The 14,505-nt window shown below is 33.8% G+C and overlaps 2 protein-coding genes across 2 annotated transcripts; one reads left to right on the top strand and one right to left on the bottom strand.

Annotated features, from left to right (window-relative positions):
* Positions 1-3,893: 3,893 nt before the first annotated feature.
* Positions 3,894-7,246, bottom strand: LOC110620350 (protein GrpE). The gene is made up of 4 exons (XM_021764052.2): positions 6,829-7,246; positions 4,893-5,432; positions 4,440-4,580; positions 3,894-4,321 (listed from the first exon to the last, which is right to left on the bottom strand). Exons 1-3 carry the CDS (start codon positions 7,114-7,116, stop codon positions 4,476-4,478), a joined length of 933 nt encoding a protein of 310 aa, XP_021619744.1. The 5' UTR covers positions 7,117-7,246; the 3' UTR covers positions 3,894-4,321; positions 4,440-4,475.
* An 824-nt stretch (positions 7,247-8,070) lies between these two features.
* On the top strand, positions 8,071-14,505 carry LOC110620893 (probable ADP-ribosylation factor GTPase-activating protein AGD14). Its single transcript, XM_021764841.2, has 13 exons — positions 8,071-8,671; positions 9,029-9,090; positions 9,414-9,501; positions 9,582-9,643; positions 9,729-9,825; positions 10,207-10,650; positions 11,209-11,883; positions 11,983-12,114; positions 12,186-12,302; positions 12,385-12,468; positions 13,665-13,794; positions 13,990-14,035; positions 14,138-14,505. The coding sequence occupies exons 1-13, from the start codon at positions 8,576-8,578 to the stop codon at positions 14,190-14,192; spliced, it is 2,088 nt and encodes a 695-aa protein (XP_021620533.1). The 5' UTR covers positions 8,071-8,575; the 3' UTR covers positions 14,193-14,505.

Below are 14,505 nucleotides of genomic sequence, written 5' to 3'. Positions count from 1 at the left end.
AGATAATAATATTAATAAATACCCATGAGATTTAATTAACAATTAATTACCATTTGATCAAATTATAGACTTGTTTGGTCACGGTTCATAGATAATATTTTTTAAATTTAAATTTATTTTAAATTTAATTATAATTATTTAAATTTATTTTATTAAAATTTAATTGGATTAAATTACTATAATCTGATTAAAATATTTTGTGAAATTTGTGATGATAAGAAATGCTGCTCCTCAGATCTTAGATGTAAATTCTACAGTCAAATATTTTATTTACAATTAATTTGTTCTTATGATTTTTAAATTCCATTAAATTGTTTTTTTAGTCGGTCAAAATTTTAATATATATAATAAATATTTTTTAAATTTTAATTAATAATATTTTAAATAAATCACTAAAATGTGATTCGTGATTTATTATTATAAATTATTTAATCCTTTAATTAACAGAAAATTAATAAAAGATTAAATAATTACATTTAATTTTTTAATTGGGTTTAAAAATTATTAGGATAAACTAATAAATTTATTAAAAATTTGAAAATTTAATAGTAATTGTCTTTTTATTTATATGTGTGCTTTTAACGCTATAAATTAAAAATGATATATAACAATAATTATTCATTTGTAAAATTATGGATTTTGGAGAAACATGAAGTAATGTGGTACTAATATATATAAGTCCAATAAGTTCCTTTTTTTTTCAATATATTAGAAAATTTTGGAGGATAACAAAAAATATTACAATTTATTTTTTTTATTATTTTTTTAAACAATACAAATTATATTGCATTTAATAAAGTCAGAGACTAATTACAAGAGTGTTAGACACCTATCAATTTAAGGCAGTATGCTGGGATGGAGAGTCAAACCATCAGTAAATCATTTTAGATCTCTCTTTAAGATCCTCAAGAACAAAAAACGGGTTCTGGAATTGTAGTAGTCTTATTGGTGATTTTGAAGATTCATCCTCATAGCTTTATTGGCGATTTTCGAGATTTAGGCTCGTGATCTTATTGGTAATTTTCGAGATTCAAACTCGTGAACTTACTGACGATTTGAAATATTCAAGTTTGTGATTTTACTGGTGATTCTCGAGAATTAAGCTCGTGACATTACTAGTGATTTCAAAGATTCAGAACTACGATTTCACTGGCAATTTCAAAAATTCAGACTCGTGGTCTTATTGGCAATTTTCGAGATTCAGACTCATAGTTTTACTGACAATTTTAGACTTATTAGCGTTATTTTTTACTTCTGAAATTTATATGCAAAATAACGACTTGTACTGTGCATATATATATATATATATATATATATATATAGTGAGAATACTCATTGTTAACTGAGTAATACCTGTCAATGAACATTGAGCGTACGATGTACTTAGCTTTATCTTATTCTTCTGACTTTTTAGCTTTGACCAGTCTCTTGGTTTGCTAGTCGATTTTCGAACTTTTTTAGTCCTGGACTTGCTCCTTAGCATTTTTACCTTGGGTAATTTCTAGACTGTTGGTCTTGATTCTTTAGTCTTTCTCTTTTTTTTTTTTTTTAATTTTTATAAAAAATAAAAATTTGCACAAAGTATATGTAACAAGAATGCCCGTTATTAATTTGAATAGCAAGATATTTCAAATTCATGGTTTAACTTATTGTAAACATTAATTCTTTGCAATCATATCATTCCATATGATTCAAAAAGAATCTAATAAGTATTCTCATGCATAAATTACTTCACACCTTCCAAATCATAATACAACATGCTTTAAAGGTATAATCTTTTTCTAAATGGATTTATGCTAAAATTAATCATAGATGGGAGATTTTAAGCTTTTTTAGTGTACTTATCATATTAGGATTCATATACATAAGACTTTTCTAAGATTGTAAATTTTTTGACTAGTTCCTAATAACAAAAATACTTTGAGTTAAATAAAGTAACTGTATAAATTGAGTAATTCGTGCACATCACTCCTTTTCCATGGTTGCTCTCCTTGCATCAGCATTTTTTTTATTTGATTTTACCATGTGGCTTTTAGATGCGACTGGTGATTCCTTAGTCTTTTCACCCTCTTTCTTTCTTTTCATCTTTTTTGTTGTTTAGCTATTTAGCTTTTCTTAGTTTGTCATGTGGATTTCAATAGGTTTGAAAACTCTGGAGACAAGATAGTCTCTTTCATTTTTCTATAAACGGCGCTACTTGATAAAGCGAGATTCCGGGAGGTGTCGAGATGTGAACACTTGGTAGCGGTTCGATCCAATGTGTTAACTGTTGATTTAGGATTGATTCCGTTGGGCCCCTCCATACTTGATCTTGGGGGAGGAGATCTGTAAGATAGAAAAGATAGTCAGGAGTCTACCGGTGATGTCCCAATGGGGACCATTTGACACTCGAGTTAGATCAAGTATTATTTGAGATTTGTTAATATAAAAAGGAAATAAAAAAATAGTGAAACATCTTCAAGAAATAGGGCCTTTATTTTTAGAGAAGAGAGAGTCTCTATCCGGTGGGATTTCTCAGTTGATGCATCAGAGAGCGAGTTGGGTTTTGAGATATTTGTATTCCGATTTTATACTTTATGTCCTCTTAGATTAGATGGTGGTGTGGTGCAGTAGGTATGTTAGGTGATTAGACAGATGACTGATCAATTCTGAGCCGTTGAGTCTATACCCTTTGACAAGTGTATTAAGTGGCTGAGTAGTCTTTTTGCACACGCATTTAATACATCAAAGCGGGTTAGAGAGATCGACTATTGCATGGAGGTCAGTTGACTTGCTTTGGTTTCGTCAAGTCATGCCCAGTCTACACAATCTTCATTGGAATCAGTGCTCTTTATATTTATGTTTAGTGTGCGGCACGAGTATTAAAGAGGTCGCCCTGTTCATCCTGGATATTAAATAGATGAGGAATGCTAATGGCCTGATTTTCGATTCCTTATCCGTCTTTCTTCGGCTCAGTTAGACAAGATGGAAAGATTAACGTATCTTTTTTAAATCATAAGCAAACGTATCACGATTTCAACTGTCATTATTTTTTATATGTTATAATTTGCCTACATTTACTCGTTGTAAATGCTTTTAATTAATCTTTTTCAATTTACATAGATTTATATCATGTTAATTTATTTATTATTTATGTGTTATAAATAAATAAAATATTTTTAAAAAAAGATTTGGAATGAGATTTAATTTTGATACATATAGATTAATTGAAAAAAATATAATTATAAATGTACAATATAATTACAAAATTAAATATAAAAAGAATAACAACAACCACGTGAAAAGCACAAGCATTTTGCTAGAAGGAATGGTCAATAAAAGGCAGAAAAGGAGTAATTGTGAGCCATGTGGCTGAAGCAATCCGAATCTACTTTTGCAAAAAGGAGGACCAAAAAAATTGGCTAAAATTCAATTTCCAAGTTTTTTATCATTAAAATAATGTACATTTTCCTCCATGACTGAGAAAAAGATGCACTCATGCATGCACAAATACAAATCATTTGCTTGGTATTTCTAAATGATTTTTGAAAAAAATGAGGCATATCCCATTTCTTTAATTATATTACTATGAATAATTATTTATCATTCACATTTAACTGTGTAATTAGTCCTTTTATATTTTTTTAAAAAATAATTTTAATCTTTAAAATATGAATCAATGATTACAAAAAGTCCTTAATTTTTTTTATATAAGGCTTTTAAAAAAATTTAAAAAAGAATGTTACTTTAAATTAAATTATATCAATTGGATTAATTTTAATAAATTTTAGTTTTAGTTAACTTTTATAATTTCAAACTAAAATTAGTCCGATCTACATCAAAAAGGGCAATCTGCCATCACTAGATATGGTTATTTCAGATTGTTAAGAGCATTCAGCAGGAAGCTGAGAATAGCCTAGATTGATACTGTAAATATTATTGATCATAAATCTTTAACACTGCTCTCCCAATCATTTTAGGTCTCCTCCCCTAAAAAAGAGACATTTCAGTTTCAACATCATATTACATGAAAAACAATCTGAGGCTCCTAACGATATCACATTAATATAGATTATGCCTTTATAAAACTTGTCAAGGTTGAGCATATTGTCCCTTAAGAAGTTTTTGGTTCTTCGATGTCCTGGGTGGTTTTGTTTGCAGTATCAGCTCCTCCTGATGAACAACCCACTTGTTCAGGCTTTGCAGGACCTGGACCAGATGATACTTTCACCATTGATGGGCGCAAAAGCCTGTCACCAAGCTGGAACCCCTTGCAAAATTCCTCAAGCATGATACGCACTTCAAATTCTGTTGAATCCTCACGCATAATCGCTTCATGCAACTGTCACACGAAAATGAAGAGGTTAAAGATATGCATGTCATATGGGCAAAAAGCCCCCATTTTACTAGTCATAATGTCATGGCAGAAGCGTAATCCCTAGGTTGTTTCTGTAACTCACCAAGTTGGCTTGAATCGATCAATGACCTGGTTTCAGCTAAAAGCGTATCCAATTCTTCATAAAACCTGAATAAACTTGATCAAACTTTCGAATTATATCACCAAGTACTTGACTAAGTTTTGAGCCAACTCGGTTCTTTGCCTGCATGAAAACAATGATCAATTTTACCAGTTATTTGTAAAGTGCTATGATTTCATATGCAGGTTTCATTAATCAAAAACACTTTAATCACAATTTTGAAGCATATTGTTCATCAAAAAGTTATTCTTTTTATTTATGGTTAACGAAGTGAAACTTTCAGTAAAAATTCTTTCTGTTTACAGTTGATCTACGTGAAACTTTCACTTTGCTGCTCAAAACCAAAGGCAAATCTGCAATATAAAATGATAATATCCATTTCTTTCCCTCTTAACTATTATTCACATAAATTGAAGTTCAAAGCTGAGCACTCACCGACGGATCAAAGGGGTTCCCTGTCGTCTCCACAGAGATAACACCAAGTGAACCTAGAATTTGTACGAATTGCTTGTATATGCTCTGATAGCTGTTATTGATCTTCTCTTCTCCTTCAGTTTCCAATTTAATCTCGGATTTAGCTCTCTCAAAATTATCCAAAACAGGCAACAAGCTCTCCACAATTTCCCCTTTTGCATTTGTTACCAACGAAAGCCTTTCCCTCTCTCTGCTCTTCCGGAAATAGTCAAAGTATGCACTAATCCTGAGAATACGATCTTTTTCTATTAACAGTTCTTCAGTCAAACTAGTAACCTTCTTTTCAAGTTCAATTTTCTCATCTTCAACAGATTTTAGAAAAGCTTCAAATGCAGCAATTTTGGACTCATCATTACTTGCCAAAGCTTCTTTGTATGACTGGAGAGAAGCCATGATGATTGAAGAAGGTGATTCTTCAAGATCAGCAACATCTTCACTGCTGGCACTATCTTCCACATCACTAGCATCGTCTTCCCCAACAACTTCGATATCTGAAGAATCCTGTTAAGTTACAATAATGTATCAGCAAAACAATCCAAGAAAAGAATCTTAGAATTCTTCGGATAGTGGACATAAAAGCTACCAAACAACATCTAGATTATAGAAACAGACACATCAGACCATATATAAAAAGTAGTACACAAAACAAACAACACTTTTTCAAACATTGGAAAGCAATGCCAATTCACTTTATTCCAACTTGATGGAGCTAAGTAAATGATTCCACTCTATCCAGAGAAATGTGCTCTGTTCATTCTTCAACAATAGATCTTCTTGGATCCTGTTATGGATAGATACAACTTATTATTTATAACTAGGGGTGTAAACGAACCGAGCCGAGCCGAGTTTTGAAGAGCTCAAGCTTGGTTCGTTAAAATTTTTTCGAGCTCGAACCGAATTCGAGCTTTACTCATATCGAACTCGAGCCGAGTATTAAGAAGCTCAAACTTGGCTCGTTTAGCAAACGAGCTTAGACGAGTCGAGTTTTTATCGAGCTGAGTCGAGCTTTTATCGAGCTGAGTCTCAAATAGTTCACGAGTAATTTAATTTATTTACATGTATAATGAGTTTTAGTTTAAAACTAATAAGTTTAAAACTAAAATAATTTTAGTTAAATAAGTATATCTACAAATTAGCATGTAAACTTATAAAGATGAGTTTTTAAATATTAATGATTTAAATATATGCAAGTTTAAGAGTGTAACTAAACTATATAGAGCTGAATTTTAAAAAATTCAGATTTGGCAAGGTTTGAGTTTATTTCTCTTATGATAGCAATTTCAATTTAGTTAACGAGACTGTTCACGAGTCTATTCACGAGCCTATTCGCGAGCCTACTCATGAACTCCGAAATGAGCCGAGCTCACGAGTCTTAAGGAGCCGAATACTATGGAGCTCAAGCTTGGCTCGTTTACCAAACGAGCCTAAAAATTAAGCTCGAGCTTGGCTCGTTTAGAAATAGAGTCGAGCTCGGTCGAGCTTTTATCGAATCGAACCTCGAATAGGGTTTGGTTCATTTACACCCGTATTTATAACTATCCCAAGTAATCTTATTTAAACAGTTTCTCCAAGAGTGCATTGTAAATGTTAGCAATTTCCTAACTGTAATAATTAGAGGTATTAAATAAGACTACAATAAAGTCCCAAGAGCCTACTAGATTCATGCCCAAAGCTATTGCAATTCATCTGAAGTTAAGCTTTTATGCCTTAGAGACTTAGACTGGAGCAATTAAGCAACGACTAAAACTACAAACACATTCCCCATTTCTTTATCAAATTGTTACAGAATCAAAATGAATCAAATTAAGACTAATAACTCAGAAACCAAACAAACCCTAAAATAAATTCAAGCTTAAATGGCCTAAAAAGACTGCACTGTGCAAGTGAGCATACATACATGGGCAGAGGGTGATGCCTGTATTTCTGGTTCCTGAATCTCTTGAGACTCGGTGGTTTTGGTTTCTGCTTGAGAACAGAAAGGAACGAACTTTACCAACCGGGGAGAAGATTTGGCGGCGAACTGGGGAAAATTTGTGGGAGAAAGTTTGGCGCTAATGCTTCTATGTTTAAATGGAAGACAAGAGAGAAGGGAAGAATTTAAGGAAATATTGTTGGTGGCGGCTGTGGTAAGCAGTCGAGGCTTGAGTGACGCCCTAAACAGTGGCGTTTTAAGGGCAGTCGCCATTGAAGGGCGGAGTAAGAGTGGGAGAGAGGTAGGAGTGTAGTGGAATTGAAAGGGAAACTAGACAGCGCAGTGTCGCACTGAGGAAGAGAAGTTGTATGGTGTTCCATTTATGATAGTCTATCTTGGATCACAATCGACTTGCAGGTAAATGAAGTTTAATAAAATGGAAAATTATTTTTTAATACTTGTGATATATAAAATTTATTAATTATTTTACTATTTTTTAAAAAATAATTTTTTAATTTTTTAAATTTAATAAAATTCATTAATTAATCTATTGAAATTGGGTCAAGGGCCTAAGCAGGAAGTGTTGCTACTACACTTACACTTAGGGATGTCAGGTGGGCGGATTTTTATGAATTTTTATGAGTATCCGATCCGCTCAAACTCTATTAGGATGGATTTGAGTTTTTACAAAATGAATTTAGGCGGATTCGGATTTGAAAAATTTTATCCGTTTCGGATTCGGATAGAGTTTGGGATTAAGTGATCGGATACCCGTTACCCGAACCCGATTACCTATATTGATATAAATCTTTTAATACTATTAATAATGAGATTTAATACAGTTCCAAAATTATACAATTATTTTCATTATATTTTTTTTAAAAAAAATTTACAAATTTTAATTTTAAAAAAAATAAAAACTTGAATTTTTTAAAAAATTTATAATATTTCTTAATTAATTGTTGATGTACCTGTAGCATTTTTGTTAACTCACTAATGAAAAACCAATGGTAAGTAATTTTTGAAAAGACTTTACTAGCGCAGATGCGAGTCTCTTTGAAAGCGAATATTCTAATGAACGCAGTCCGAGTCTTTACATCTCGCTCGAATGAGTCTGAATATTCAAGCTTTTTAATTGTGGACAGTGCTGGGTCCTACAAATATTTTTTTAAAATCCAAATTCCCTAAGTTCCACTTCCCACTATCCAGCAAGCTCACTTTTGCTGATTCCACACCAAACGACCACCGTCGGAGTCCAATTCGAAATCGCCACCTCACACTCCATCTTCGTGGAAGAAGCAAACTCCTCTTGCAGTCGGCACCTTCGCTATGATCGATAAAGAGTTAAAGACGTTACAATTATAGTTGAACAAGATTACTTTAAAGAACTAGCCAATAATACACAGAGATTCAATTCATTTTTTTTTTTAAATTTTATTTTTTTATAAATAACAAAAATGACTTTATTTTTTTATCATTTTAAAGTTAATTTAAGAACGAACAAAAAACGCAATAGGGCCGTGTGCGGTTTCGTGGTCTCAATCGAGCTTATTTTTTTAGAGACTGTTCATCTAATAACGGAATTCAAAACCCTTCTCAAACCCTAGATTTTTTTTTTGGGGTTTGGTCTTTCTATTTTTTTTTTTTTGGGGGTTTTGAGATCAGAGAAAGTTCCTTTTTTTTTTTTGTGGTTTTTTGGTTTTTGGCTCATAGGTTTTGAATCTGTAGAGGAATGGGAAGTAGGAAGGAAGAAGAACGCAACGAGAAGATTATTAGAGGTCTCATGAAGTTGCCACCTAATCGTCGCTGCATCAACTGCAATAGCTTGGTAATTGTACTTTATATTACTTCAGATGCCTTTTGATGAGCTATCTTTTGTCTTTTACTTTTGTTGCGTAAATGCTTTCATTAGCTGAAGATTGATGCATAACTTAGTGTTCGTGTATGTATACGGTGGAAAATGATGATTGAAGCTATTTTTTTTAGGTATTAGTTTCTGGGTTGCTGCATGATTTTCTGGATAGTATGAGATTCTAGAGCAAAATATTCTCTACGGAATTTGTTTTTTAAGTAATATTTTAGCTGAAGAATCATTGTGAAAGAGGAGGATTTCAATTTTAGTTATCTTTTTATCATAGGAATATTAGTTATTTGAGACTAATTTTACAAAGTCTTGTTTGTGCAGGGTCCGCAGTATGTTTGCACTAATTTCTGGACTTTCATTTGTATGACTTGTAGTGGGATTCAGTGAGTTTTTTCCTTCTCTTTTTTGCTCCTTTTATTCCTAGAAAAGTGGTGTTCAATATGTAATTTTCTAAAGATTTTGCTTGATGAATTAAGATATTAATTGAAATGCAGATGCATCTGGGTTTATATTTCATGTCATAAAGATTTCCTTTGGTAGCTTGTATAATGTTGCTACCATCTTGCATTGAACTTACTGAGTGCTTAATAGTTAAAGTAGTATTCCATTTGGACACTTCCTTTGCTTAGTTTATTTTGCTTGGCTTGGTCTGCATAATTGTTCCATTCATTTTCTCATTATGTGAGCATACTATTTTTCCTCACAGTCGGGAGTTCACTCATCGTGTAAAGTCTGTATCAATGTCCAAGTTCACGTCTCAAGAAGTTGAAGCGCTTCAAAATGGTGGTAATCAGGTATAGATGGTGCTATAGTTCCATTGGCTGAGGGAATGCTGGATGCTTATTGACTTGCTCATGAAATTTCATTTTTCCAGCGTGCAAGGGAAATATACTTGAGGGATTGGGACCAACAAAGGCAGAGATTGCCTGATAACAGGTGCAAGATGTGTGGCCTTTTTTCTTTTTTGCTAAGCATATATATATATAAATAGAACTTATCTAATAATGATTTCTTCCTGCAGCAATGTTGACAAAGTACGAGAATTTATAAAGACTGTATATGTTGATAAAAGATATGCTGGCGGAAAGACCCTTGACAAGCCTCCGAGAGATTTGCAGGTAATGTTATTATTAATGCCCCCATATGGTAACATTATTATATAAATTTGATGTCTTCTGGTTAATTTTCTACCACTTCGTTTATGGGAGAAGAAAATTCATGTGGAATTTTGTTTCTGAAAAAGAATTTCGAAGACCATGATTACTATTCAGCAATATGTGTGCTTTTTATTTTTGCCTTTTATTTTATAATTTCCTTTTTGATGATGGGGGTTGGGTTGAAACATATTTTTTTGTCTTAATTATTGGGATTTCCTGAAAACTTACATTTATAAAGCAGAATCAAACTATTATGACTCTACCATTGATGTTCTGTTCTGTAATACTCGCTTAAGCCTCAAATGATATCCTAATATGTGGTATTCATCAATGAATTGACAGAGACATAGAAACCATGAAGATGAGACTAGGCGTGCAAGCTCATATCATTCATATTCTCAAAGTCCTCCTTATGACTTCCAGTATGAAGATCGGCGTTACGGAAAGCAAACTGCTGTTCTCACACGGAAACCTGGTTCAGATAGAGGCCTTTATGTCGGGAAGATGTCTAGTTTTATTTGCAGTCCTACCCGCTTAAATGAAAAAATGTTTGAGGACAGGTTTGCTAATGAGGGCTCTGTTTCTAGGATTTCAGACTATTCTGTATCTAGTGGGGGTGATCCAAGCAGTGCAGAGTCCCCAAATTTTCAGAAGGATATCGGCTATGTCAGTCCACCCATTCAGACTCCAAGGAATAATTCAAATGAAATTGCACATAATCAAATTATAGATCTATTTTCAGAGGAAAACTTTAAAAGAGATGCAGAAGGGTTTCCGCGTAGACAGGTCATATTTCTTAGAGCCTCACACTGACAAAATGAGAATGTCTATTCCACATCTGTGCTGTGCTTTTGCATAAAAGGATATTAGTCCTTCTGCATCATTGTTGTTGGATAAAATATGTTAGTGTTATGCATAATATAGTAGAGTAACATGTCACGCTAAAAGGAAGTTTGCCTTAACTGAACTTTGCAACATCAAATTACCAGGTCTGCTTATGTCCTTATTTCTTCTTTTGATACTCTGATGCAGTCTATACAAAAAGATACATAGGCACATGCAGCCTTATGCAAACAACATATACATATATATATGGATTTGAAATATGAAAGGTGCAGATGGGATCTTTTCTTTGAGCTTCTAATTTTGTGGGATTGGTGTATGGTTGATTGACAAATCACCTGTCAGTTGTCCTCCAAAAGGGTCTAGTTGTTGAGGGAATTGTTACAGTTATGCCACATATAATTTCTTTGTATCTGTTGTGTCCAATTTGTCCTTAACCACCTTTTGTCTTGTTGATTCTCTCTTTTTCTGCAACTGATATAAGGTGGTTCTTCTATTCAGAGCACTGCATCTTTAGGAAGTGTTGGATCATTTGATAGCAATTCCACATCTTTCAAGTCCTATAATTCTGGTAATTTACCAGATGCTGTCACAGAACCTGAGTGTGCTAATGGGGTTCAACAAAACAGTAGAATGCCCACTTTCCCAGAGTCAGTATCAACTCCTAAGAGTTGTGATAGCTTGGATCATTTTAAGGCACCCGTCGTTGCAGAATCAGATGCTTCTGGATCTTCACCAATTGATTTGTTTCAATTGCCAACAGCATCACCAGCATCATCTATCAATCTGTTTCAGGCACCACTGGACCCAGCTCTATCTTTGAATGCAAATCAAACTAACCAAACTTCTCTTCCCTCTTCCACTGATCTCTTCGGTGGGATTTTTCAGCAGCAATCAGTTACTAATCCAGATTCATCAGTCCCTAAAAACGAAGGGTGGGCTACTTTTGATACTCAGCCAATAGCATTCACTCCAGGGACCGGAAATCTTACACCTTCAGAAATACCTTCAAGTGTAGGTACTTTGGCAAATTTTGACCAGGTTTCATCCTTAGGTACAGGTGTGCAGTGGCCACCATTTCAGAACTCAATTGCCCAAGGGTCATCATTGATGCCTAGTCCCTGGGACAATGATTTGCACAATCTTCAAGCTTCTGTTAACACAGTTAGTACTCAGGTAAGCTATCCCACACTGTTGAATTTGTGCTTCTTTGAATCCTTTGTGTTGTGTTGTATCTACACTGCATGTTAAAGGCAAACTTTTGCATCTGTGCAGACATGGAATGCTTTTGACAATTCTATTACTCAGCTTCCTTTAGAGGGCAGAAATGAAGGTAGTCTACCACGAGTAGCAACTCACATGCCTTCATCAACTGCTAACCCATATTCAGGATTGAAGGTTTCGGAGGTTGTGTCTAACTCAACAAAGCTTCAAGACATGTCTTGTCATCAATTTGCACTCACAATTTTGTGTTGCAGGAGCCTAGTAAAGATGGGATTCAAAGAGCTGCTCTGTGTGAAGGGCTTTCTGGTCTGAATGGACCGTTGGGCATTGTTCTGGAGCCATCATATACCCCTTCAGTGAATCCTATGATGGTTTGTACTCTTGTGTCAGCCTTACTCTTTCTGACTTTAGTTGGAGTAGTTATCTAGTATTGAATCTGTTTTATTTTCACAGGAAGCCCCTCAACCACAGGCAATCAATCATAAATCAACTAATCCATTTGATCTTCCATATGATTCTGATTTGGAGCCCAGTATGGTATGTTAAAGACATATGATGTGTTAATGAGTTGTCCATTGTGCATTATTCAAATAATTTGGCTGAATATTTGTTCAAAATAATATTCATACGACATCACACTATATGATATTGTTCTTGAGTCCTGAAAGCTTTTTCTGTAGTATAATTAGTTAAGTGCTAGCTACTATTTTCAAGGTCAAAGGTTCAGGGTTGGAAGAGAGAGCAATCACAGAGTCTCTCTACTCTTATATAAAGGAAAATTGTAATATGTTGCTTAAGAATGTCTCATATAAGTAAATTACAGTTTGGCTATAGGATATTTTCCTTCCTCTCTCATCTCTATCTGGCTTAGGTGGTTAGTTTTATTTCCTTGAATTAATTATGTAAGTTTCCTTGCATGTTGGTCACGTTTACTTGATTAATTTACTCGATGCAAGTCAGAACTTGTTGACTTGAAACCATGCAACAAGTGAACTCCTATCATTATGGGTTTTACCTTTTATCACTTGGGCATGGTGCTTTGGGCTACCTGTAAAGTTAGATTGTTTTTGCTAACTAGCAGTTGCCAACCCTAGAACAAATGGGATGGAAGTGCAAGGCTGCTACTGTGAAGAGGGTCAGAGACAGAAGAAATGTGAATCATAGTTGATGCTAGGAAATGAAGTGTCTGATTCATTTTATGAAGACAATTTCAAGATTAGATCAACATTCTTGATACTGATACCTAGTTACTGTAATATTTCTGTTGTAATTTCAGCCAATGAAGTGCGCTTGTGATATCAGGCAGCCAACTGTATCTAAGATTTTTTATACTTAGGCAGTTGTGTGGCACCTTTTTAATATGCTGGTGCAACGCATTGCACGATGAATGCTTACATCTATATATAGTATATGCCTACTGTTTCAATGAGATTCTCGAAGAAAGATCAACAGCTAGCTTTATAACTTCAGCAAATTGGAGGATCTTGCAATATCTAGGAGGTGTTCACACTACGAAATTTCATGTTGAAGAAGTATAAAGCTTGCCATGTTGTTATAAATGTATATTTGGACATGTTTCATGGTAATGGTGTGTTGTAGATTATGGATCAGTTGTTCAATTACTGTGTAATCACTGTTTCTATATTGAACTTTTAATTCTCATTAAATAATCCTTTATTAGCATGTCAAGCTTACTAAAAGATATTGATAATTTTCATCTTGGCATATTGTAGTTCTTGGAAATGAGCTCATTGCAAACCACACTTCCTAATGATCACTTGCCAGCAACCTTCCTTGGCGGTGTGTCTGAACCATGGTTTCCTCAAGATCCAGCAACAACTTATATTCCAGCTGCACCACAAGGTTGATTTTTTTTTTGATTCTTGCCATAACTTTATATTTTGTTTTTAGCTGTTGTAATTCAGGGATTGTCATTGCCAGAGTTGTGTTAATTCCACAGAAATTTGAAGCATTTTTGTGCACAAGGGTGGGAAACTGTGCAAGACATGTCTGGCAAGTCATTCACTTCATAAAATCTAACTCTCCTTGTTGCTGTAGGTAGCTTGGCATATATGGCAGGACAGGCACCAAGCCCTCAATTAGCGTAAGTTTTCTGTATTCTTTGTTCTGTTGTAAGTGATTATGATAAAATTTCCTTAATTATCGTTGTCACTGTCATTTTTCATAACAACCACCTTTTTAACAGAAACGGGCAAACGCAAGGACCTCTTGCTTCTGTTGGTGGGAATCCATTTGCTTAAAGGATTCAGCAAGTAAAATAACATTAATTGTTTTATTATTTTGGCTCATCGTAGAAGTTTTAAAGGACTAATTGTAGGCAGTCGTTTGTGTAGCACCAGAGTTATCACCATTTATCACTATTTTCATTGTTTTCATAGTGTAATCATTTGTGTTTATATTCTTTATGAAAAATAAAACCTTATTATTTCTATCTCGCTGTTAGTTTGTAAGGCCTCAAAATTAGTTTCACGTTCAAGGCCTTGTCTTTGTATCTGAATCATATTGTAACATCGGTTGTGTATTATTGAATGTAGCTGCAAAAATTGGAAGTAA

This window comes from Manihot esculenta, chromosome 8, assembly GCF_001659605.2.
Source record: "Manihot esculenta cultivar AM560-2 chromosome 8, M.esculenta_v8, whole genome shotgun sequence".
Lineage (NCBI taxonomy): Eukaryota > Viridiplantae > Streptophyta > Magnoliopsida > Malpighiales > Euphorbiaceae > Manihot > Manihot esculenta.
Note: the sequence above shows the minus strand (reverse complement) of the source record. Positions and strands in the feature narration are given on the sequence as shown.

Coding starts and splice junctions, on each gene's coding strand:
- LOC110620350 (XM_021764052.2), bottom strand. CDS start 7,116: ATGGCGACTGCCCTTAAAACGCCACTGTTTAGGGCGTCACTCAAGCCT. Junction 5,433..6,828: donor AGGCATCACCCTCTGCCCAT/GTATGTATGCTC, acceptor GTAACTTAACAG/GATTCTTCAGATATCGAAGT. Junction 4,581..4,892: donor GGAACCCCTTTGATCCGTCG/GTGAGTGCTCAG, acceptor GTTTTCATGCAG/GCAAAGAACCGAGTTGGCTC.
- LOC110620893 (XM_021764841.2), top strand. CDS start 8,576: ATGGGAAGTAGGAAGGAAGAAGAACGCAACGAGAAGATTATTAGAGGT. Junction 9,502..9,581: donor TTCAAAATGGTGGTAATCAG/GTATAGATGGTG, acceptor TCATTTTTCCAG/CGTGCAAGGGAAATATACTT. Junction 13,795..13,989: donor TATTCCAGCTGCACCACAAG/GTTGATTTTTTT, acceptor TTGTTGCTGTAG/GTAGCTTGGCATATATGGCA.